A 23,665-nucleotide genomic window follows, 5' to 3' on the forward strand; every position below is an offset into this window, starting at 1 on the left:
TCCCATCTTTGTACTAAGTACCATAACTGTTGAACCACAATTATTTCCATTTCATGCCTTGTCTGACAGCGAATGTGTGGGTGTGTGGGTGGGTTAGATGGGTTTTGGGTTTGTTTGTTTTTTTTTTTCCAGTTTGTCCTCTCCTCTCTTCTCCTTTTATGCCCAGTCCTTCCAGAGTGATCTCTAATTTGGCTGCCAGTGCACACTTCCTGAATCAGCTGGGGCACAGTAGTAAGAGCCAGCTAGTGTATCAGCCTGCTGCCAGAACACTTCCTGAGAAAGGATAGTATATTCTCTGCAGTATTCATGCCTAAAAGGCTTCTCCATTGCAAAGGCATCAGGTTTTCTCATTGTACTCCAGGGTCTTTATATGGGGTAATGGTGAAAGAATAGGGATGAGGATGGGCCCTCTCCAATGAAAAGCAACTAACCCAAATGTGGCCAAGAGACCTGCAACACAAACAAAAGTTATGCTCACCACTCTTCTGTTGATTTTTGTTGCTGTTGTTTTCCAGTGATGTTAACAAAATTAATGAGGCTATTGCTGATCAAGTAGCAATCTTCATCCAGCGCATAACCACCTTTGTAGGTGGGTTCCTGCTGGGATTTGTCAGTGGCTGGAAGCTGACCTTGGTTATCATTGCAGTCAGCCCTCTGCTTGGGGTTGGAGCAGCTCTCTATGGCTTGGTAAGTGAATTATGAAAGGTTCACATTGAGCAATAATGAACAGGAAAGATCTGGCCAGAAAACTGTGAGGATTGGTGAAGCTGATTTACACCCCTTTAAAGTCAAGAGAGACAGATTATGGTCCCGGTAGCACTGAGGGAGAGGGGATGGATGGAGGGAGGAGTGTGGGAGAGGGGAGGTGGGTTTTGCTTTCACTTTGTTTTTTCTGATTCCCAGAATAATAAATCCTGCTTCTAAGAGGGGAATGAATGTAAGCTTACTTCCTTGTGGGTCCTGTGGATGGATATTAATGCTGAGATCAGAAGCAGGCCTTTACCTTTCTCAAACTACACACCTGCTTTAGATGGCTACAAGATACAGGACTTGATTGCTCTATGTAAATGAGTGACTTTTATGGGTGCTAAGTTTCAGAGACATAAAATGGTTGAAAACAACTACTCAAACTTACCTCAAACTGTCCCTTCTCCCAGAAGCTGCTGCACCTTCTCCAGTTGTTCTGTTCTGCTTCTCCATCCACTTCCTATGAACTTCCTGTCACTGCACAAAGGACAGTGAAAAGGGAAACTGCAGGATCCTCTGCCCTCTCATCTCCTCTCCCACACTCAGCAGGGCTGGGTAATTCCTGCTCATCCTCTTCACTCGTGTTGGGTTCAGTCCTCTGGAATCTTATTTCTTTCACATCAGTAACAGCTTGCTATCATTTTGCTGTAACTGTGACTAATTTCTTGTTCTCCAGCTCTCCTTTAGCACCTTGTGATGACTGCAAGTAGCTGATATGAATGACTCATGTGAAGTGGGAGAGCAGAAGTTTGGCAGGGAATGAAATAAAACCCAAAATGTTTTTCCTTCTTTGTTCCACCTTATTCCCCCTTATTAGCACCTTATTCTCCCTTTCCATTCTTACTTTACTCATCTCTTTCCAGTCACACACCTACTTTTAAGTTTTTCCTCATTATGAGCCTTTTCAGTCCAAGTCTTTGTTTTACACAAGAAGAAAATAGACCAAAGTCAATCTGGCCTGCTTTCCTGTCTTCAAAAAGGACTAAGGGGTAGGGTATTTGGAAAGAGAAAGGAAAGACTGACACATTACACTTTCTAATGATATCTCATTTTCAGGTCAATGTGGTATCTCTGTGTAGAATTACTACATTTTCTTCCATTAATTTTAGCATTTTTTGAGTCTAAGCAAGCTTTTGGTATCCAGTGTGCTCTTGGTTGCTGTGTAGGGACCTGTTTGCTATCAGCCCACGAAACAAAACACAGTGGTGGCAACATCTGTTTTTATCTTCCCCCACCACTACAGTTACCTCTTCTTCCTGAAGTTGGGATCTGCCACGGTGGTTAAAGGGCTGCTCCTGGTGCTTAAGCTCCCCCTTCCTCCCACAGTGCACAAACCCTCAGAATGCAATCTGCTTCAGCCTAGTTAGAGCAGGGAGGGAGGGAGGCAGGGAAAACAGGAGTTGTCAGCTGCTCTTTCCAGCTACTTGGAGCAGAGCTGTTGCAAAACATATGCTACAAAGGTGTATGCCCTGGCACTAGAAGGCCTAAGTCTTCAAGTGTGCAGCATGCCTAATAAAAGCCTGCTTGGAGTGCAGGAGGTGACCCAGTGCAGAGCAGCCAGCACAGGGTGATAGCCAGCATTGCTCATCTCTGTACTTTTCTGTACCTGACACTCAGGTGTAACCAGCACTGCTTATGCTTTTGTAGGCTGTGGCAAAACTAACAGGCCGAGAATTAAAGGCTTATGCAAAAGCTGGAGCTGTGGCTGATGAAGTGCTCTCATCCATCAGAACAGTGGCTGCTTTTGGTGGGGAGAAGAAAGAAGTTGAAAGGTTTGTTTGAGCAAACTCTAAGGTCTCTGATTTCTTTTTCCTGAAGCGATGTAATGCTGTAATGCACATCAGATTCATAACAATTAATCTCTATATTCTACAACTATGACTGTCTAGTAGCTTTGAAACTTACATGCATGTATGTTTCAGAAATTTAAGTTTCAAGTAATGTATGCAGAATTAGTTTTATAATTCAGTCTGTCAGTAAAATAAAGCACCAGCAATACTATCTTCATTTCATGCTTACTTGTAGGAACATTCTGTCAATTTTTCCCCTAAACGCTGTCTGATATATCACTTTTGCAGCATTTCTGAAAACTTTGAGTATTTTCAAGCTAAGTAGGAGAATTAGTTCCATCAGGACATCCTCATGATGGCATTTAATCATGACATCATTTTTCATTAGAAAAACATCAGGTTTTTCTTCTGCAAATTTCTCTTAAATTCTATGAAAATATAATATGGCTGTAGGATGTGTTCTGGAGTGTTGGCCAGATTCTCAAATCCTGTGTTAATCTGCTAAAACTCCACATCCCATGATGAGGTATCTGCAATGAGTGTGGCTTTTCTTGTGCTTATTACATGAGAACATACAAGGATTTAATGATCTGGGAGCATTTCTGGTTTCAGCAGTGCTCTCCACCTCAGAGTGATTCTGTATCAACCCTATATGTGGACATTCTGCTGAGTCATCAAAGGTGCCTCATATGATCTTTGCTAATTTTGAAATTTCTGTCAAATTTATTTAATTCCCTCTTATTTTTCTCTCTTTCTACAGATACGATAAAAACTTGGTATTTGCTCAGCACTGGGGAATTCGAAAAGGAATGATAATGGGATTATTCAGTGGTTACATGTGGTTTATAATTTTTCTAAGTTATGCATTAGCCTTTTGGTATGGCTCTAAACTTGTCCTTGAGGAAGAAGAATATTCACCTGGCACTCTTCTGCAGGTACTCATTTTAGCTTGATGCAACCTTTCTGGACTTTTCTTTAAAATAATAATTCTGGAACACATATCTGTTCTGGTATCTGGTGGCTCCATGGTAACAAAAATTATTTATGTCTTTTAAAAATCATTACTCACTATATGTATGACACAACTGCATAAGATTAAAAAACCCTCTATGTTTATTTTAAGTATTTTGAATATTACCTATGGTTATCATAATAATGCCTTCATTTGACAGCCCACACAATTGCCAGAGGCCTGAAACTAGCTTTTCCATTTTGTGGGTCAGCATGGGGCTTCTGGGATGTTGGCTTTTCTGAAGAATTTTATGATGAAAAATGCTGAGGTAAAGAGACACCTAACTAAAGAAAGTCTTGTCACATCTAATTTCTCATGAACAGTTTTGAGTTCCTTTGAGAAACTATTTCCTGTTGTTTTGTTTTTACAAAGGCCATGTAAACATGTATGCAGATCAAAACACACCTGGCTGTGGCTGCTGCAGTGTGTACAAAAACTACATTGACCTGATTGGCACTCATGCATTCACTTCTGCATAGTAGGTGCTTTAGGCACTTTTGGCCTCAATGCAACAAAGCCAACATCTACAGGTATTTTGGCTAGTTGCTTAAGTCAGGACTGCCCAAATGGCAGACTCCAGTCCAAACTTTGAACAACTTTTCCTGAACCTTAGTAAGTTCTGGGTATTCTAATGAGACATCTACTTTTGCTCCTTCTCTGCCTGTTGCACACCATGAGAGTTCCCAACCACCTGCTGTACACAGTGCAAAGCTTCCTGCTAAATGGAATTTTGCAAATTACTCTGAGAACATTGTAAATCTGAGTCATTCTGTTCAAGGAGGAAAACATTTGCACCTGTTCTCAATACCCATAGTTGATATGAGGTAGTGCTGTGAAAAACAAAATGAGCAATTTCTTTGCCTTGCTCACAGTAACTATAGTCCAGTGCTTCCAAATGACAAATGGCAAACAGTGGGGAGCTACCCTGTAGCTGAAAAACTGTAGCTGTCAATGGAGAGAGCCTCCCTTATGCCCTTCCTCACAGCTTCCAGTCATTTTCTTCTACTTCATCTTTCCTACCATACACTCCTAGTTTGGCAGGGGGGAGGAGGGGGAATTTCTAGATACAAACCATTGAAATATGCTTTTCCTGCTCACTCAAAAAGTCATACACCTCCCATACTGCATTGAGATGTACTAAGTATTGCCTTCCCTTCTTCTTCTGCCAGGTGTACAGAACATGCTCCTTCATGTTCATGAGGGACACTGACAGGCATAGAACTCCATATTGTCCAACCCTTATAAACTGTTCTGCCAAAACACCTCTGTAATTGAAATACTAAGGAGAAGTAAACCAGAGCAAATTCTAGGAAAAAAACTGTCAAAAACTGTTCAAAAGCACACCCTACATGGTAGCACTGAGGAGAATAACCTGTACTTACAATACAATGCAGAAAAGACAATGAAATAATTTGCATCTATGCGGTATACAAGTGCTAAATAAGCCTCTACCTTTTTTATGTTCACCACCTTCCAGTGTTCTGTTCTTTGAAGCCCCTGCCAGCATTTGCAGTCTTAGTTCCTGTCTATATTTAAGAACCTTCATAAAAACCTTTCATAGAAATGAAGTATTGGCAACTCCTGGGAAATTTTGAACAAACACTTGTGTATTTTAGTTGATATGCTACAGCTTCACTTGCTTCTGATTGCAAGGCCACACACCAAGGCTGAATTCTTGGACTCCAGGTCCTCTGATACTCAATACTGTATCCAGCTGCCTTTATTGTCTGTCAGTCTTCCCAGGAAGAGCAGATGCTGTTCATTTTCTCTCATGTTGTCCTAGGCTTAGGCAAACAGGGGGTCCTTGGGCTTTCAGAAGGGGGTCATTAGTGAGTAACTCTTCATTTTGGTTCTTAGAAAAGGACTTAAAACTGTGAGCCCACTGGGTATGTGCTACCTGTAGAAACTGTCCACCCACACTGATAGAATAATTTCACCTCAAAAAGTGGCTTATCTAATGTTGGTAGCAACCCTTACAGTTAATTTCTTTGTAAGACAGAGAAAAAATATTCTCTATAGCAGGTACTTCCTTCAAAAGTAAGCTTTGTGAGTATTGGATGAGACAGGAGCTGCAATATACAAAGATTGTAATACAGTGTTTTAAGCTCCTTTCTATTTTTCCTTACTGGCAAAAGGCATCCCTGAAATAATCTACATCCCACCAATTCCTGTTCAAGACCTTGTTACAAGGAAAAGGCACCCAGTCAAACTCAGATGGCTTAAAAATACATCACTGGCATCTCAGTAAATACCTAGATGCATACTTTTTTAGGCAAAGACAAATATGAGTTGTTTTACTTCAGCCTCAAGCAGAGCTGTGAAAGACAGCAAAAATACCTTGCTTTCTTGTTGGCTAATAATGCTCACGTAGTGAATCACTTCAGTTCAGCAGATGCATGAGAAGTCATAAAGCTATTATAGTTGGGTTTGCTTGTCTAAGCTGTAAGCTATAATAAAAATGTGATGTCATATTTTGTTAACTTCTTTTTCCATTTCTTCAGGTTTTCTTCGGTGTTTTAATAGGAGCATTAAATCTTGGCCAGGCATCTCCCTGTCTGGAAGCCTTTGCCACTGGTCGTGGGGCTGCAACAAACATTTTTGAGACAATAGATAAAGTAAGTAATGCATTTCTAAGCTGTGTTACTTTGCAGTGCAAAAACAATGAAATAAGCCTGAAGTGGTACTAGTTTTATCTGCAGTGTAAATGAGGAAAAAGGAATCTGATTAAAGAAAAATTGACTGTGCAATAGAAAAGTCCAGTGAGATGCACATGGGCTCAGAGAATGCATTGAACAGATTTCTTAAGTGGCCTGGTTCTAAATTCTGAAGCTTTACCTCAGCTGCTACTGTTCCTTGTTCCCATTTCTCCTTACAGGCAATTACTTATCAGTGCTGGCCCGTGGAAGGTGTACTGGCAGGCAGTAATAGCCACTCTGCAACCAAACTTGCAGCAACCACCCATAGCTCCCAGCCTCCAGATGGCATCAAAAGCTGTGTCTTTGTTGGCATTAGCGGTGAAGTCACCTGTCCCAGAGCTACCCTGAGCAAAAATGGGACAGGCACTGGTCATGCAGCTGTCATAAATGTTAATCACAATATTATCTAAACAGATACTTGAAATAATTGTATGAGAGACCCTGAGATGCCACTGAAATTTATTGATTCCTTTCTTGATACCTTTATAAATATAGCTTTATAAATTTAGTGGTTGGAAATGCAATGTTGATTTCTTAAAGTGTGTATTATCTCTGTTCACTGACAAACTTTGTTGTCCTGAAAGCTGTGCAAACACATTAAAATGCTGCTTGTCGTCTACAGAGCACATAAGGCTATGGTAATGCTAACAGTTTTTAGTAACCCTTCAAACTTCTGTAATAATGAAAAAACATATACACTTCATAAGCTAAAGCTCTAAAATGAACTGAAAATAGAGATGAATTAGGGATGTGGTTTTCTGAGAAAAAATGTAAAATCATAAAGAGTTTCAACAGTAACGATTAATCACAATATTGGGATAAGGCTGAGTCATATAACCTTAGGGGAAAAAAGCAACCAACGTCACATTTCATCTATCTAGAGAAAGGGTGACAAAATTAGATCCATCTGCTTGCCACATTTGTAGATTTGTGATTAGACAGTACAAGCACAACTCTGCCCTGGCATTAAAGCTAGTCCTGTTGAGATTCCCATTTGCAGGATCAGTGAAACTTCTTCATAGATTAGTATCAGAATTTAAGTAAGTTATATTCCTAAAGTTGAACCAGTCTTGTAGCTGGTTTTAACATCTTAGAACATACACCTTTCTCATTTTAACCTTCCTTTCAGTCTGTTAGGCTATATTAAAAATGCATTCACATTTCAGTTATTAAATATTCATTGCTATAGTTTTAATTTACTGTTTGTATTCCATGCTTCAGAAATCTATCCTTAGAAAATTTTATTTCTTTGTGATTCCTCAAATTTCTCTTAGTTCTTTCCTCATGTCTAGCAGTCCACAATACCCAAGACCTGGCCAAAAGTATGGGAGACCTAAAGCACTTCCTAGGAAAACTTCAGTATTTCAGCTCTTAGAACTGGGTGCACAAGGATAGATGTTTTAATTGCCAAGTGGCAAGGCCTGAAGATTTTCAGCAATGAATTGGTTGTTCAGTGCTGTGGGAGGATGTTTTTGAGTCAGGTAGTGCCATTTTATCCCTGAGGAGCTGGCTAAATTAGCTTAGCCAAAATGCCTCTGTCAGTCAGCTACTCAGTTCCAGCAAAAACTGCCTGAGTGGTTGGCTGTGGTATTTACAGTAAGCCTACAGTGAGAAGAGGGTGCATCCTTCTTGTCTGTGCTATGCACCAGCGGCAACTCCCCCATCACTCTGGCCCTCAATTCCATGTCCCTTGCCTGCTATCCCTGGGGCAGAGCCTGCAGCTGGCTCCATGCAGCCAAGTGCTGTTCAAACAGAAGTGCCATGGCTTTGTATGGTATTGTATTTATCTACTGCATCACTGCTGACTGTTTCACAGCAAATAAATAACCCAATAAATTTCATCCTAGAAACCCACCATTGACTGCATGTCAGAAGATGGCTACAAGCTGGATAAAGTACGAGGGGAAATTGAATTTCATAACGTAACATTCAATTATCCATCCAGACCAGACATAAAGGTAATTATTCATCACCCATCCTGTGAACACAATTATTGTAAACAAGAAAAATATCCTGGTTCTGCCATCAGTTTCTAGATTTTCCATAGAGATTGTCTTCCAGAAGCCCAGACTCTTTGCTTAAAAGTAGACTGAATAATTCTTCCATTAAAGTGTTCTTCTGCTTACTGTTTGGCTTATTTTACCATTCTGACATATCCATTGCCACATCTGCATATTCCTTGCTGCTGAACATAAACTCCCAGTAATTCTGGGCAAATTCACCTGTGTACAGCTTCTCGTGCAATCAGTGATGCCCTTGTATCAATGTGTGGGAGATAGAACACAAAGTAATTAACTGAATGGTGCAAGGAGATTTATAAAACTCTTCCATTGCCCTGGGGATGCACCATGTGACCCATTAAAAGGCTAGGAAAGCAACAGGAGTGTAGGCTGTATATCCCTCTATTTCTCTACTCCTGTGTTTGAATTGACAAATTCTCCTTGGAAAAGCATGTTATTGGACAAGTAATAGTGCTATTACTTCTAAATAGGGAAGCACATGTTTTCATGGTTACATTCTTAATATTTTTGCTGTAGCATACATTCACAATACACACACAGTGTTCTTTAAAGGGAATATAATTTAATAACTCCTCTAGTGTATTAACTTGACTAGTTCTTAATGATGAACAACAGGAACAATTAAAGGTCAAAATCTGCCTACCTGTTGCAGAAATGAGTGCTCTGCATCTACAAAGTCTTCAAACAGTGTAAACATATGTGGTTTGCTTTATCGTCTTTCTTCACAATACTTTTTCTGAATTTTGTAAAATTGCTTGGAATCTTTAAGGTACAGAATATACTCACTTGGTTGTATGACTGTGGGAGAATGAAAATAGATAGATTCTGTTTCTTTTCTTTTTTTTTTTTTTCCTATCCAGATTTTGGATAGCCTTAATATGGTGATTAAAGCAGGAGAGACAACAGCTTTTGTTGGAGCTAGTGGAGCTGGGAAAAGTACAACAATACAGCTCATCCAGCGTTTCTATGACCCCACTGATGGCATGGTGAGTGTCCCAGCCTAGAATGTGTTTCTCTGGCCCCAGAAACTGAAAGAATGGCATGGTTTCTTCTCCAAGGTGGGAAGGAAGAGTACTAATTTCCTTTTCATTTCTTCCTCCTTCTTATTTTTTTGCCAATTATTTTTTAAATTAGTGAAATATCTTCCTGCACATTTCTTTTATAAAACTGTGCTTAATAGTCTTATAAAAACAATTATGTGAAAGAGCAAACTGTTTGGAGAAAATAAAAATTCAGTGCTAAATCTGTGAAAAAACAATACCTATAGAAATGATAATTCAGGAGTGACAAATGTTTTCTGGAAAACACTGTATTGAACATTTAAACATTAATCCATAATATCACTTCAGTATATGCAATTACCACTCAGTAATGGCTTGGCTAAGAATACAAATTATAGCTGTTGAAAATCTCCTTCCATTTATGTGTTCCTATATCAAATAGGAACACATAATCACATACATGTTGACCTGTATTTGAATATATAAAAAACAAAGAAACAAATTATTGTAAATAACATAATCATCACTTTCATGATTACTTTTCACCTGGTTTTATTTCTGATGCCAAGCAGAAATGGGAAAGGAAATCAAAGAGCACAACTCCAAGAGCCAGCACTACTACCACTGCTTTGCCACCTTCTGTATCTGAAAGCTGATTTTTATGCTGGTTATGGAAACACTGCATCACAGGCCCTTCACTTCCACTGTGTCTTTCTTTGTCTCTGAAGTGGAGGGCATAATGTCCCTGATTTTTTTCCTGATTTTGTGTCCATGTTCTAATTGTAGATTACCCTGGATGGCCATGACATTCGTTCCCTGAATATCCAGTGGCTGCGCTCACAGATTGGCATAGTTGAACAAGAGCCGGTGCTCTTTGCCACCACGATTGCAGAGAACATTCGCTACGGGCGGGACGAGGCTACCATGGAAGACATAATCACAGCAGCCAAACAGGCCAATGCTTACAATTTCATCATGGACTTACCACAGGTATGCTCTGCCTTGGAAGGTGTTTGGAAGAATTTGGTAAGCAAAAACGAATATTTTTGTCCTTTTGTCCCTCCTAGCCTGCAGCAATTTATGCTCAAGTGGATAGAGAGAAGATTAATACAGACAGGAGGAAACAACCTTTCCTCTGACTACCATTATTTAGGTCTTACTACATGTATGCCATGGTATTATAAAAGCAAACTCCCCACCCCAAAATACAACCCTGAGTATTAGTTCCTCAGGAATCATTTACACAACATTCAATATCATGGTAATAATCATAGCATGGTTTAAAATTTGTATTTTTCATGTTTTGGAGATGTTTTTGTTCAGGCCAAAAGCAATGTAGAGCTCAGCCTCTCACTAGCTAGCATTTGTTACTTCACCCATCCGTACTGACACTCACAACCTCACCTCCTTGTACAAGCTCTGTAAGCCAGCTGGAGGTTCCTTCTCCAGTTTCTTCCCTGATGATGACAGAGCTTCAATAATTCCTCCTTACAAAGCCTAAACTGGGTTACTACCCAAGCTCTCTACTTTTGTAGAATATTGTTTTGCCAAGTAGCTTCTGAAAATGACACGTTACAACAGTGAATGTTATTGACATGATTCAAGTACCATTAACTAATATTAGTACATTGTCTGGTCTTTATCCTTCATCTGTGCATTTCAAGGCTTCCAGGAAACTATTCACTGAAAGGCTGTTCAAAGGCCCCTATTTATTTCATAGAAATGGAGGAATAAAAAAGATTTAGCTCTAAGTGATGATCCTGTGATCCTGTCTCTCAATATGTCAGGATTCTTTACCTGAACCCAATGCTGCCAGAGCATGGTATCCATGAATCACAGACACAGTGTTCATGAGTTACAGGTCATCAACAGACAAGGCCAGGAAAAGTTTGCTTGTGAGTCATCTGATGGAGAGGGTGAGTGATTCCTCTCCATTTCAGCTTCTGCTGATATAGCTGTTGCAAGCTGAACCAGAACATCTCACCTTTTTGGCCAGTGCATACTTTTGGCGTGGGGTTGAAAACCTGATTCAGGCAAAATTATCGTGTACATTATGAAGAAAAGTTATTTCACCTGTTGCTCTTTGAATCTGCTACACTACAATGTTTTTGTTTAAAGTCTACTCCAAGGACAAATCTGAAACCTCTTACCAAACCTCTTACCAATACCTTCATCAGGATCTTAACAGGCTTTTTTCTCATCTCTTCAATTTTTTTTCCTTCACACAGAAATTTGACACTCATGTTGGAGAGGGTGGAAGCCAGATGAGTGGAGGTCAAAAACAGAGGATAGCTATTGCTCGAGCTTTGGTGCGAAACCCCAAAATCCTGCTCCTGGATATGGCTACATCAGCACTGGATAATGAAAGTGAAGCAATTGTCCAAGAAGCACTTCATAAGGTTTGCTACAGTATAGCAAAAATCAGACTCGAAAGGGCAGAAGTTATTTATAATGCACTCTGCAGAGGGTGCTCCTAAACTGCAACAAATCAGTCAGACACATGTCTTAACTGTTTTATAAGTACAAGTAGAACCGTAGCATTATGGACTGAGAATAATTTTTACTTACCTTGGGACATCAACAGACACCTATAGCTCCCTTTGCCCAGAAACAGATGCTTCTCTGTGGGCTGTGGATGGAGCTAAAGTCGAAGTGGGCTGAACCCACTAGAAGGACTCCAGTTAATTTGACGAGCCTTTAGGTTGCAGAGCTCATTGGCAGCATTTCGGTGTGCTGTGCTGGGAGTGGGGCTGTTGTTGTCTCCCTCAGGCTCGCCTCGGCCGCACAGCGATCTCCATCGCTCACCGCCTGTCAGCCATCAAAGCCGCCGACGTCATCGTCGGGTTTGAGCACGGCAGGGCTGTAGAGAGAGGAACTCACGAGGAACTCTTGCAGAGGAAAGGGGTTTATTTCATGTTGGTGACCTTACAAAGCAAAGGAGAAGCACCTAACAGAGAAGAAACACAAAGTAAGCATTTTGTTTTCTTTTATGAAAAATAATGTGAAATCCCACAGAATGCAGATTTTCTTTTTTTTTTCTTTTTTTTTTTTTTTTTTTTTTTCTTTTTTATAAGGGCTAGTAACTGTTGGTTTTTTTTTGTTCTGCTTTTATGGCTGAATTTTATCATTCATAGAAGCAATACACTGATAGCCCTGGCCAAAGTGGTTTTGCTGCATATGCACTGAAAGACCTTCCTAATACAAGTCTGCCCTGAAATGTTAGTTCTGACCTGAAGTATCCATCATTTTATAACTCCACTGAGTGCCAAAAGTCCAGTTCTGCTGTGTTTGCAATTCAGGCACATTACAGACTATGCTGAAGTTATCCTATTTGTTTTGCTAGAGGCAGATTTGAATCAAAGCTTCTGGAAATTAAGGTTCAATAGATGATCTGTTGTATTTTTGTGAAACATGCATTGGATATTATTATCTTGAAATAAGTGAGCAATTGCAGAGTTAAAATAGGTAAAAATGCTTTCGTAGTCACATCTGAAGTGAGATGGTCATTGGGCTAATATTCACTTAACTTCATTATGTCAAATACAAATATAAAACTTGTGAAACATGTAGGTTGAATAGCACGGTTATATTACACGTCTTTCCTTCTACGAAGTATTCCATTTATAACTTGGAGGATATGCACTTTTTTGCACAACCACAGTGTATTTAGGTTGTCTTCAATTCTGGCACTAACTTCAAAGCTTTATATACTGTATTTTGCAGCAGCAGAGAATAATGTGGTTGAGCCAAATCTTGAGAATGTCCAGTCATTCACCAGGGGAAGCTATCAGGCCAGCTTGCGGTGAGTCTTAAAAATGGTTATAAACCACAATGTTTCCAGACTACTCTCAATGTTTCTACTTCATCCCACTATTCCAAAATCCTAATAACTAACTTTTTTGTGTGCTGGGTAAAAGAGGGTTGAAGGGCTGCAAGCAGTTTACTGAGAGTTCTCTTGCAAAGAAATAGCTTGAGTAATGTTACTGATTGAAATTCATGGATAAACAGCAAGGCTGTTTATTTTGGTCTTTTCTATCCATAGCACATTCTCTCCAATTTTGATCTACTCTGTTAATGTTCTGGTTTTGATATTACTAACATACAGCCTTAGTTGTAATATCTAATGCACTTTCTGTCCAGTCGTTTGAAAAATTACTTGTGCAGTTATTTGAGAAATCAGTGCAATCCACAAGCATATTTCTATTATGGCTCCTACTTGATGAAAGTTAAAGTATTTTACAGCCAGACTTTCTTGTAGCTAGACACTTACTATTTCTTCCAGGCAAGCCTATGTCAGGCATGTGCAAATGAATACATCTCTTACATTACAGTTATGTTTTGTCAGAGAGAGAGGTGCTTTGTTTCAGTTTCCTGTTGTACTAGACTGAATTACTGGTAGTGGTAACAGTGATTTGACTTGGTGTCTTAATAACTTGTGAAAATGTAGTAGGACACACCACAGTTTTACTTAACAAATACACAGTACATTGTCATCTAAGACAATGTCTGAGTGGTGTGAGTGGAATATGATTTTGAAAAGAATTTGTCCCAGTTGGTGAGATATTTTCTTCCCAAGAAGTTGAGAGAACATATTCAAGTAAGAAAATGTCTGTGGGATTCCTATGAATTACTTCAGTGCATTTTGATTTAATTGACATGAAAACTGTACCTGCTTTGCAAGCAATTATTGTTTTTACTAAGCTGTAAAGAGCAGGCCATTTCTGTTCTCTCTGCAGAGCTTCACTTCGGCAGCGCTCAAGATCCCAGCTCTCCAATGTGATCCCTGACCCTCCACTGTCTATTGGAGGAGATTCTGCAGAGTCTACCTATCTTACGCCTTCTTATGGAGAAGATGATGGAAAAGCAAAAAAGGTCAGGTCCAATAGTTTGCATGATTTTTTCAACTGAATAGGTTATATTACTCATTAATGCTCACCTGTACCTATGTGCTTGTAGCTTAAGAATTCTTGGCAGGTACATCTTGGCTTGATCCTTTTCTCTCCTTAAACAAAATCACAGCTTCAATTCTTGTCTCTCTGTAAACTCTAGGCTGCATTTTGATGGCTGTTTTGATTATTGATCCATATAAAATTTCTAGCAGAGAAATTTTTCTATTTGCTCTCTACCTGTTGGTAAATTTATATATGTTGTAGATTTAGTTGAAAAACATACATTCCTAAAAGCTGAATTAAATGACACAAAGCAAACTGCTCAGTCTGTGAAATATAATTAATGGGCACTCAGTAATACAAATGGCACTGTTTCCTGTTCAGTAAAGAACAAATTCACTTTTATCTGAAAATCATCTGGAGACTTGAGCAGAGAGACACCCTCACTGGAACCTAACTCAAAATCCTTTTGCTTCATTATCCTCATTCAATTGGCATAGAAAATAAAGGCCAGCATGCCTTAAAATTAAACAGAATATGTAGGAATGTGCACACCGGGTTTCCTATGAAGCTCCCTGCATCAATTTGCATGGCCACAGTTGTTCAGTACAGAGAGCAGCAGATAGAAGTTACCCTTCTTGCTATTGCCAAGCCTATTCTGTGAATAAATAGAGGGCTTGAGTGCTGTCACTCATCCCTGCATATTTCCAAAAGATAGGTTTACACAGTGTGTTTTTTGTCTGACTGTTTCTAGTCATATGAATTGAGGGAGATGAGCAGGGCTGAGCACACTAAGTGTTACAAAAATTCTGCACAAATCAAACTGAAGGATAAGTTATAATTTGATGATGAATATTCTGCCCTTACTGGGCATAATTATGGAAACTCAGCATATAGTCTGAGGATGTTTCACAGAAGGGAGGCATAATTACCATGTAAAAAGCCTGAATCCAGCTATCACTCTGAAATCTCTCTTGTTTTAATGATATCACATACTGTTAATTTGATGCAGTCTGATCAGTGTGGTCACTCACAATACTTTAAAATGGTATTTAAGAGATTGAATGAGTGACAGAAAAAGCTGCTTGTGGGGAGGGAATTTAAGTTTTGGCACTGAATATTTCATCACTCCTTGTCTGGAGACAGCTGAAAGGGAATGGCCTGAGTTTCAGTGGCAGAAAATCTCACACTGATTGTAAATAACCTCTGCAGCTGGAACAATTAGGGCTGCAAAAGATATCAATATCTCTCTTTTCCCCCAGGGATGGTAAAGTTTGTTGTTTATTTAAGTGTTTACTTTAAGTTTTTAAGTAAACTTGACTTATTAGGTCCACAAAAGAGCTCCAGACAGCAGCTGTCTCTGTCCCTCCTGTCCAAAGCTAGAGCAGCTGTTTGGGCCACTAGTTTAACAAACTTGGCTAACTATTTTATCTCACTGTCAAAGGGATGCATCACTGATGGAATGCATTCACTTTGGAAATGCAACCTTTTTTTTTTAGGAATCTGTTGTGGAGGAAGATGCCAAGCCTGTACCATTTACCAGAATTTTGAAATACAATGCCTCTGAATGGCCATACCTGCTGCTTGGATCTCTGGCAGCAGCTGTGAATGGAGCTGTCAGTCCACTCTATGCTTTGTTATTCAGTCAGATTCTTGGGGTATGTTATGGTAACATTTTAAAGTGTATTTTAGCTCTGAAACAGAGGAGAGTGAATATATAATGCACAACTTGACATGTTTTGGCAAATCTTTAGATCTCATAATGAAAATGGGGTTAACCTTCTTGCCTGTAAACAATTATTCAGTAGAGATATAAATATCACTGTCATCAAACTATCATTAGAGCTCTTTGAAGGGGTAAGCTTATCAGCATTTGTCATGTGTTCTTCATTATCTCTTTTGTTCATTTTCCAGGAACTGTTGGAAATGGGTTTCTATACTTGCATACATTTTATTTTAGATGAGACAAAAAATACCTCACATGCAGGTACAGTGGAGAGAGATAGAGGCAAAGGTCATTCTCTGCAGAATTTTATTATAGAGACTTGGAAAGCCTTTGAGAAAGCTTTGGATCAGATCTAAAAAATACTTCACTTTTTTGATTACATATTTCAAGCACTTTTTTGCTGCCTGCTTCCTGCAGGATGCCTAGGGAGAAGTAGGTAATTTTATCTTGGTTCACAGCCACCAGCAAAGAGTAGGCTTGCATCAATAGGTTTTGAAGCAGGAAGTAGGAATGTGCTTTAAACTTTAACATTCAATAAAAGATACAATATTGTCAAGATCCACTGCCACCACCTCTCTTGAAACTTGTCAAGTTCAGCCATGACTGTTTATTTCTTCAAAAACTTGTGGTGATAGAAAAAAGGATGTGTCCCCTTTTGTGTAAAAGCTTTCTGGGGAAATGCCAAGTTGGTGGGAAACTGCAGGGCTGCCTGAAGATATTCAGCGCTGCTCTAACTGGTGCCTAGGAAAGTGTCCTGAATTTTCAAGAATTAGGCTAGAGAAATCCCATCTGTTCAAGCTGTATCTTTTTAAGTAAACAACACATTCACTGAGAACAAAATGGGAATGCCATGGGTTTTTTGTGGTTTTGGTACCCATCTGATGTAGGATAAAACTTGTGCTTCCCACTCACTTGCATAGGTCATGGTAGGTACATATGGGTGCAAAAATATATGCCCTAAAAGGTAGACAGATGTTGGAGGTCAAAAACCTTACAGGCAGGAAAAAGCAAATGGAGGAATGAGTGAATGAAAGACCCAGCATTTGAGCTCCTGGTAGAAAAGGATTCTAAGAGCAGTGCCAGCAGTCTATCAAAAAAAGAGATTGACCTTTTGTTGTTTGTTTTTTTGCGAGTATTGTTTTGTTTAGACATTCCTCACTGGGAAGTTGCTTAGAACTTTGAATCACATTTACTTCCAGTTTTGCATTTAAGTAAGATCCCATGAGCAGGAGAAAAAAGGATGTTCCATCCTTGTTGATCCACTTAACATTTCTGCCCAATGCCTTTAGGCATAGGTGTGCCACCTCCAAACACATTTTGAGTGTCCAGACCTCCTGTCAAGGACTGTGGCTTTCACTAGACAGCAGGTGAGACACTGCTGTACACATTCCACAGTGAATCTTACCTTTGATTCCTTTGGAGAGGAGTATTCTAGACCTTGAGAGGTCTAGGGCTAATGATACTAACCTTCATTGCCAAGGATGAACTTCTACTTTTGAAGGCCTCAGTCTATCAAAGAAGAGAGGCTGCAAGAAAAAGCAAGCCATAATGAACATGAGGGAAGTCCAATATCTGTGTTGTATTATTCATAAATTTAAAATATTTCTGTCTGATGCCAAAGCAGTCAGGCAGATGGAATATACATGTGCTTTCAGATCTGCCCAAATATCTGCAGTGTTGTTGTGTCAGACACGTGGGCTTGTACTCTGGGACAAATATGCTGGGGAAGTGAGGGAAAAATCCCCACAGCTATGAAGTGAAAGGATAAATTTAGCTATGTCTGCCCTGAAGGTCTTCAGAAATAAGTCCCAAAAAGTCAGTGAAGAGCTAGATAATACTGTGTATGTACCTTTTGAACAAAGTTTTCAGTAGTTTCTTTTACTTATGCTTTGGTTTTCCCTGTGGAATTGTCTCAGAGCATGGATTCTTTCCAGTGAAACCCAGCTGAAAGGTGTGCTCTTACTCCTACTGGGCATGGAGTCCATGGCTCTAGATGAGAGTCCACACTACAACTGCTGAGACTTATATGATCTGAATATGGACACCTCAGCAACAAATCTTTTTTATAAACCTGCTGCTATTGTCCATGCTGCATGTTGCCATGATCAGTGGTTTTTTACTTTTTTAATAAAGAGCACAGATTAAAAACATAACTGACCATGTTAGGATAGCTGCAGAATTGGGATAGTTTGATTTTACAGGACAGATTTTACTGTTGTTGCTTTGTTGCTATGCTGTTTACTACACTGCTATGCTCTGGTTATCATTATTTACAGTGGGGGGTGAGTGGTTAATTATAACCAGGGGTAGGCCACAAATAGGAGTAGTGTGTGCAGACACCAAGCATACTGAACTCGTTGGTTAACAGGAGTAAATCCCTTTATGTTTTAATAGAGGGTCACCTTAGGAAAAATAAGGAATCGGACCTTTGCAGGGAGTGAGGGAGAACTCTGTGTTCTGGCTTTGGTTGCAGAATGGGTTTCTGCACTTGGCAATTGGGAAGTACATATGTCACACACAGCAAAACTAACCTTTCTGTTTATTTCTTTTCAAAGACCTTCTCCATTCTTGATGAAGAAAAACAAAAAAACCAGATCAATGGTGTCTGTGTGCTCTTTGTCTTAGTCGGAGTTCTTTCATTTTTCACACAGTTTCTCCAGGTAATAGTCCAATTTAGCCATATATATTTTTGGTTTTGCACCCTTTCTCGGTGGTCTCTTTCTGTACAGTCTTTTTATTCTCATGTACCCCAGGGATACACCTTTGCCAAGGCTGGTGAGCTGCTTACAAGACGGTTAAGGAAAATTGGTTTCCAGGCTATGCTTGGGCAAGACATTGGTTGGTTTGATGACCGGAAGAACAGCCCCGGTGCTTTGACTACCAGGCTTGCAACAGATGCCTCACAGGTCCAAGGGGTAAGACCTGGCACCTTATGAATCATTTTGCTATAGACACTGATTGAAGGCCTATTTTGGCATGTTGTCACAGAAATTAGCTACCATGCAACAAGCCAGATCAGTGTAGATCAGTTCTTGGTAAGCCAATTAAACTATTTCTGCCACCATGGAACCAATAATAGTATATGGTATACCCTGAAAGTACAAAAAAAGAACACAGAAATCAATAAAATATCAACCAGCAATGGAATGGGAAGGAACACCCAGTGCAGAAGTTTGATTTTTTTTTTTTTCTGGATAAGAATTAGCTTTTTGCCACAATGTTAAAGTGTTTATTTCAAAAACATGTCAAAATAATATGTTAGTGACAGTCATTAATAACTGTGTTTTCCATCAGCATGGTATTGTGCATGTTGTGGCAATTTTGATCTAAACTGACAATCCACTTCTGCAGTGCTGGCTGGTGGTCCAGCTGGGAATCCTGCAGCCAGTTTCAGTGTTTGGGAAAGTGAGACACTAGCTGCATGCATTGTGTTCCTTAGTGGCTGAGGGTTAAATCATGCTGAGTTATAGATGTCCCCTGTCTGAACAGATCCTTAGGTAGAAGTCAGATGCCATTTTGCTGGGCTGCAATGCAAGCAATTTTCTAGAAACAAGGAAGGAGACGTACAGATTTCTTTTGTTGCAAATATTGCCATGTTTCAGCTTGACTGAAGATTGTAAGTTAACGGGGGGTTTAGAGAAGAGGTTTCCAAAAGCCCTGTCAGTAGCAATTTCTACAGGATCAGGGAAAACTGCTGCAAACCTCACAGGGTATCTTTTAATTGAAATAAATAAACTCGTAAAACTCTGACTGAACCATTTGATGTCCTAAGGGACATCTCTGAAGCACAAGAGTGAGGCACAGCCATCCAACCCACAGCCTGCCAACCCTCCCTGGTGAGGGAGACCAGAGCTACCTGTGCAACAGCACCCTGCACCTTTCACGGCCTGACACAGACCTTGCTGCGGGTCAGAGAGGAAATGATGAGCATTTTGTGCTGCCAAGTTCATACCCAGCAAATGAGTTTGACTGAAAATTATCAAGGGTATCAAATGTACATTTTTATTCTAATACATAGCAATATAGTTCCTATTTAGATTGCTGTTTACTGCTATGAAAGAAAATTACTTTTGAGTAAATAATTCTATCAGAAAAAATAGCATCATTGAAGTACATAAGGAGCAGACAAATGTATTCAATAAAGATGATGTCAGAGCTGTATTTAACATTTTTCCTTAATAAAAGGATAGGCAGAAATACAACTTTGTTTCATCCCTTTTCAGTTATGTTACTTACTGATTATAGCACTGCTGAGGTGCTACAGCTAAGCTATAAAATGGTCCTGTTGATTATTTATATCGACATGGATAAATGTAGAGGCTGAACAATGTATTCAGATGAGTGATTCTCCAGGGAACCAAGGCAACACATTTCAATGATTACATTTTATTTCTCACAAACACTAGAAACAATTTTCTAAGTTCTCAATGGAAAAACTGGAAAAAATCAAAGAAGTATTGGACATTTGCAGTCCTGCTCTTGATCGGATTAACTGGAAACAGTATATCCAGACTGGCTAAATTCCAGTGCAGTCCAACTGTTAGTGTCTTATGTTATTTTAATTTACAGTTTTCTAAAGTTTTATAGGAAGATCTGTTTAATTTGTTTTTGAAGTATACATCAATGATGTCTGTTTCTTTTCTTCAAAGGCAACTGGATCGCAGATAGGAATGATTGTCAATTCCCTTACTAACATTGGGGTGGCCATGGTCATTGCCTTCTATTTCAGCTGGAAACTGAGTTTGGTAATAATGTGTTTCCTGCCATTTTTGGCTTTATCTGGAGCTGTGCAGGCTAAAATGCTGACAGGATTTGCCTCGCAGGACAAGAAAGCACTGGAAGCTACTGGACGGGTAATGCTGTTTAAAGACCAATTTATATTTGCAGTCACTGTTAGATGAAAGGGGACCATCAGTAATTCAAATGTCATGAAACTGGCAATGCTTTGTGAATAAGTTGCAATATTTCAGCTTGTTAAACCATTGAAACAGCAATGGGAACTCCCTAACTGCAAAAGCACTTGCTGCATGGAATGTGACTGACCTTGCAAAAGTTACTGAAGTGGTAGACACAGATCTCTCGGCAGTCTGGTTCACCTTTGTTGGGTTTTATTTAAACTCCCATTTGCTGATGACCTGTGATTAAGCTGTCCTCAGAAAGCAGTGATAGTTGTTCACCTAGAAATGCTCGCACCTGAGAATCTGGCACTGAACCTCAAATCAGTACATGGATTTTAGAGAGGACACTTGTTCCTTTGGTGGGTCACACCAGCTTAAGAATTAAGCTCATACCCCTTGCCACCTTAAGAATTAGGACCTGACCAATTGCCCACACCCAGAATAATTAATTATTTACAAAAGTCTTAAATCAAAATACTTCTTGATAAGGAGAGAAACTTCACTAATGAGTCAAGACAACAGCTCTTACTCAATAGAACAACCCAGAAGCTATGATGAAGTCATATTTTAAATAATGCTTCAGCAGTTTTGGTGATGATTGATTGTCTGGTGTTATTTTCTAATTTATTTGCCAGTACTGCACCCAAATGCTAAAAACACCGAATTCTTCCAAAGTGATTGCTCATGAGCCATGCTAAACATGGAAAAAGTCTGCACAATCCAATTCAAAATACCTATTATCTGTTCCTTCACATTGAATGATAATGCAAGGCATTGACTCTCAATTTTGGTCAGAAAAAAACCACCCTGAAACTGGATTTTTGATTGTCTACATTCAGATCTTTTCCTACATGCTGAAAACATTCATAAGCTATAATACCACACTTCCCTCCCAAAGCAATGTGTTACATTATGAATCTACTATCAAAGTCCAAGCAAATGACAGCATTTTAAAACAATTTCTTAGTAAAATTACTTGAAATTAAAATGGTGAAATTAGGACCAAACAAGCCATCAATTTACTTCTGTAGATGAAATTGTGGTACTCTTTTCTTGGGATATACTGAAATTCTGACTGGCAATAAATTACAATATGAAGCCTACAACTAATAAAAGTTCCACACAAGTTTCTGTGGTGATTATATCATAATTTCCTGTGTTGCATTTTTCTATGTGCATAGGCAAGCATTTGCTTACTCTTTACCTATGTACAAGGTAAAAATGTTGGAAGTTGTGTCACTGAAGATTCGTATGTTCCACCTCACCAGCCTTTTGGACGTGAGAGGGAGGGAGGGTGAGCAGGTGAAGAAACTTATTAAATTCAAGTGGATTCAATTTATGAAATGGAAGTTGGGGATGCTATCCCTTTTACCTCTTTGACTATTGCTAAAAGTGACACAAAACAATTGAAATAAACATATTTAATTAATAAATCCATGCAACAAAAGAAGTTCCTAAAACAATTTTTCCTTTTGTGGATGTCACATTTATTCACATTATGTGAAATAAGTCACAAGTGAGAGCACGTGCCTGATTCCCTAAATGTGCTCACAGTAACAGCTCCAGTGGAACAGGCAGAGCATTGCTCTTGAGGAAATGAATAAGAAATTCTTGTAGGAAAAGTTCTCTTTAGGCTGTCTGATGTTTGGGCCAGTCTGTATCATGTCTGAAGGAATTTATATATTGCATCAGTGTCCTGAGTTCATGAAAGAATCATGCACTTGTGAGACCACACTCTACATTTCCAAGTAAAAATTAGGAGCTTTTACCCAATTTTTTTTCCTCTCTTCCAGATTGCCAGTGAAGCTCTCTCTAACATCAGAACAGTAGCTGGGATAGGAAAAGAGCAAATGTTTATTGACAATTTTGAGAAGCACCTGGATATGCCCTACAGAGGTGCAATCAAAAAAGCACACGTGTATGGACTCTGCTTTGGCTTTGCCCAGAGCATTGTGTTCATTGCCAACTCTGTCTCTTACCGATATGGGGGATTTCTTGTTGAGAATGAAGGACTCCATTACAGCTTTGTGTTCAGGTGAGAGCCTGCTCAGAGCCACAGACAGGTCTCTAGAGGTTCTGGACTCAATGTGGTGTTCAGTTTCCTGATTGCTTTCCAAGAATGAACTTTTCCCCTTTCCCCACAGGGTGATCTCTGCAATTGTCACCAGTGGAACTGCTTTGGGAAGAGCTTCTTCCTACACCCCAAACTATGCCAAAGCCAAAACATCTGCTGCACGCTTTTTTCAACTGATTGATCGGCTTCCTAAAATCAGTGTTTACAGTGAAAAAGGGGAAAAATGGGTAAGAGTGGAGATGCGTAATTTGTGATGTCAGTCAGCTCACTACAGGCATGGATGTTGCACTAGTGATTTAGGAGTCAATGAGAATCAATGCTTTGCGAGAAGGTTATGCTGATTGTAAAATTTTTATTTGTCTTTGCTGTTTTGGAAGCAAGCTCTGTACTAGACAGAAAGAGTAATATAAAGTCAGCCATTAGGAATTTGTCAGTGAAAAACTCCTGTAAATTGGAATGGAACTGATTTGGATGACTCACAGAACAGCAAGCTCTTATTTCCTGCTTTACAGTTCATGGCAAACCTTACTATTGCTGATTATAATGGAGGTTTTTCCATTCACATCAAACTGGCGGGGGGTGGTCATAAGGAGACAAAGAATTATTGAGTCAGACAGAATGAAAATGCTTAGTTTCTTGTGAATTGGAAAGTCAGACCCAGAAAATTGAAATTATTTATTTTATACACAGTGTCTATATTAAAATGAAAAATATGCACATTGGCAAGGCAATGCCATTTCCAATTTATGCCTCTGACCAGTGCCACGCAGGGAAGCATAAGGAGAGAAACAGTGTTATGACTAACAGCTTC

General features: G+C 39.4%; 3 protein-coding genes across 13 annotated transcripts in view; 1 reads left to right on the forward strand and 2 right to left on the reverse strand.

Moving 5' to 3' along the window:
- Window positions 1–1,211, reverse strand: part of DHRS9 (dehydrogenase/reductase 9) — a 30,741-nt gene extending 29,530 nt beyond the window's left edge. The window contains exon 1 of the mRNA XM_064434549.1: window positions 1,136–1,211. The gene's annotated coding sequence lies outside the window, so the exon portion shown is untranslated. The remainder of the gene's footprint in view (window positions 1–1,135) is intronic.
- Window positions 1–23,665, forward strand: part of ABCB11 (ATP binding cassette subfamily B member 11) — a 54,669-nt gene that overhangs the window by 26,299 nt on the left and 4,705 nt on the right. For 2 of the 3 annotated variants that reach the window (XM_064434545.1, XM_064434544.1), the window contains 17 exons: window positions 516–687; window positions 2,395–2,519; window positions 3,298–3,472; window positions 6,051–6,164; window positions 8,093–8,203; window positions 9,127–9,252; window positions 10,054–10,257; window positions 11,496–11,666; window positions 12,037–12,235; window positions 12,991–13,069; window positions 14,004–14,139; window positions 15,656–15,814; window positions 18,438–18,542; window positions 18,636–18,797; window positions 20,532–20,735; window positions 22,574–22,815; window positions 22,925–23,081. In XM_064434545.1, coding sequence (XP_064290615.1) covers window positions 516–687; window positions 2,395–2,519; window positions 3,298–3,472; window positions 6,051–6,164; window positions 8,093–8,203; window positions 9,127–9,252; window positions 10,054–10,257; window positions 11,496–11,666; window positions 12,037–12,235; window positions 12,991–13,069; window positions 14,004–14,139; window positions 15,656–15,814; window positions 18,438–18,542; window positions 18,636–18,797; window positions 20,532–20,735; window positions 22,574–22,815; window positions 22,925–23,081 — 2,641 coding nt within the window. The remainder of the gene's footprint in view (window positions 1–515; window positions 688–2,394; window positions 2,520–3,297; window positions 3,473–6,050; window positions 6,165–8,092; window positions 8,204–9,126; window positions 9,253–10,053; window positions 10,258–11,495; window positions 11,667–12,036; window positions 12,236–12,990; window positions 13,070–14,003; window positions 14,140–15,655; window positions 15,815–18,437; window positions 18,543–18,635; window positions 18,798–20,531; window positions 20,736–22,573; window positions 22,816–22,924; window positions 23,082–23,665) is intronic. The other variant, XM_064434546.1, reaches the window with a different exon arrangement.
- Window positions 12,087–23,665, reverse strand: part of G6PC2 (glucose-6-phosphatase catalytic subunit 2) — a 33,258-nt gene continuing 21,679 nt past the window's right edge. For 3 of the 9 annotated variants that reach the window (XM_064434565.1, XM_064434573.1, XM_064434562.1), the window contains 2 exons: window positions 17,350–17,408; window positions 12,087–12,214 (listed from right to left, as the gene is read on the reverse strand). In XM_064434565.1, the coding sequence (XP_064290635.1) occupies window positions 17,352–17,408 (57 nt within the window). In that variant the 3' untranslated portion in view covers window positions 12,087–12,214; window positions 17,350–17,351. Of the gene's footprint in view, window positions 12,215–14,253; window positions 14,394–15,730; window positions 15,851–17,349; window positions 17,409–23,665 lie in introns of those variants that run through there. The other 6 variants (XM_064434572.1, XM_064434564.1, XM_064434561.1 and 3 more) reach the window with 2 other exon arrangements.

The sequence above is a fragment of the Passer domesticus genome, chromosome 10 (assembly GCF_036417665.1).
Source record: "Passer domesticus isolate bPasDom1 chromosome 10, bPasDom1.hap1, whole genome shotgun sequence".
NCBI lineage: Eukaryota > Metazoa > Chordata > Aves > Passeriformes > Passeridae > Passer > Passer domesticus.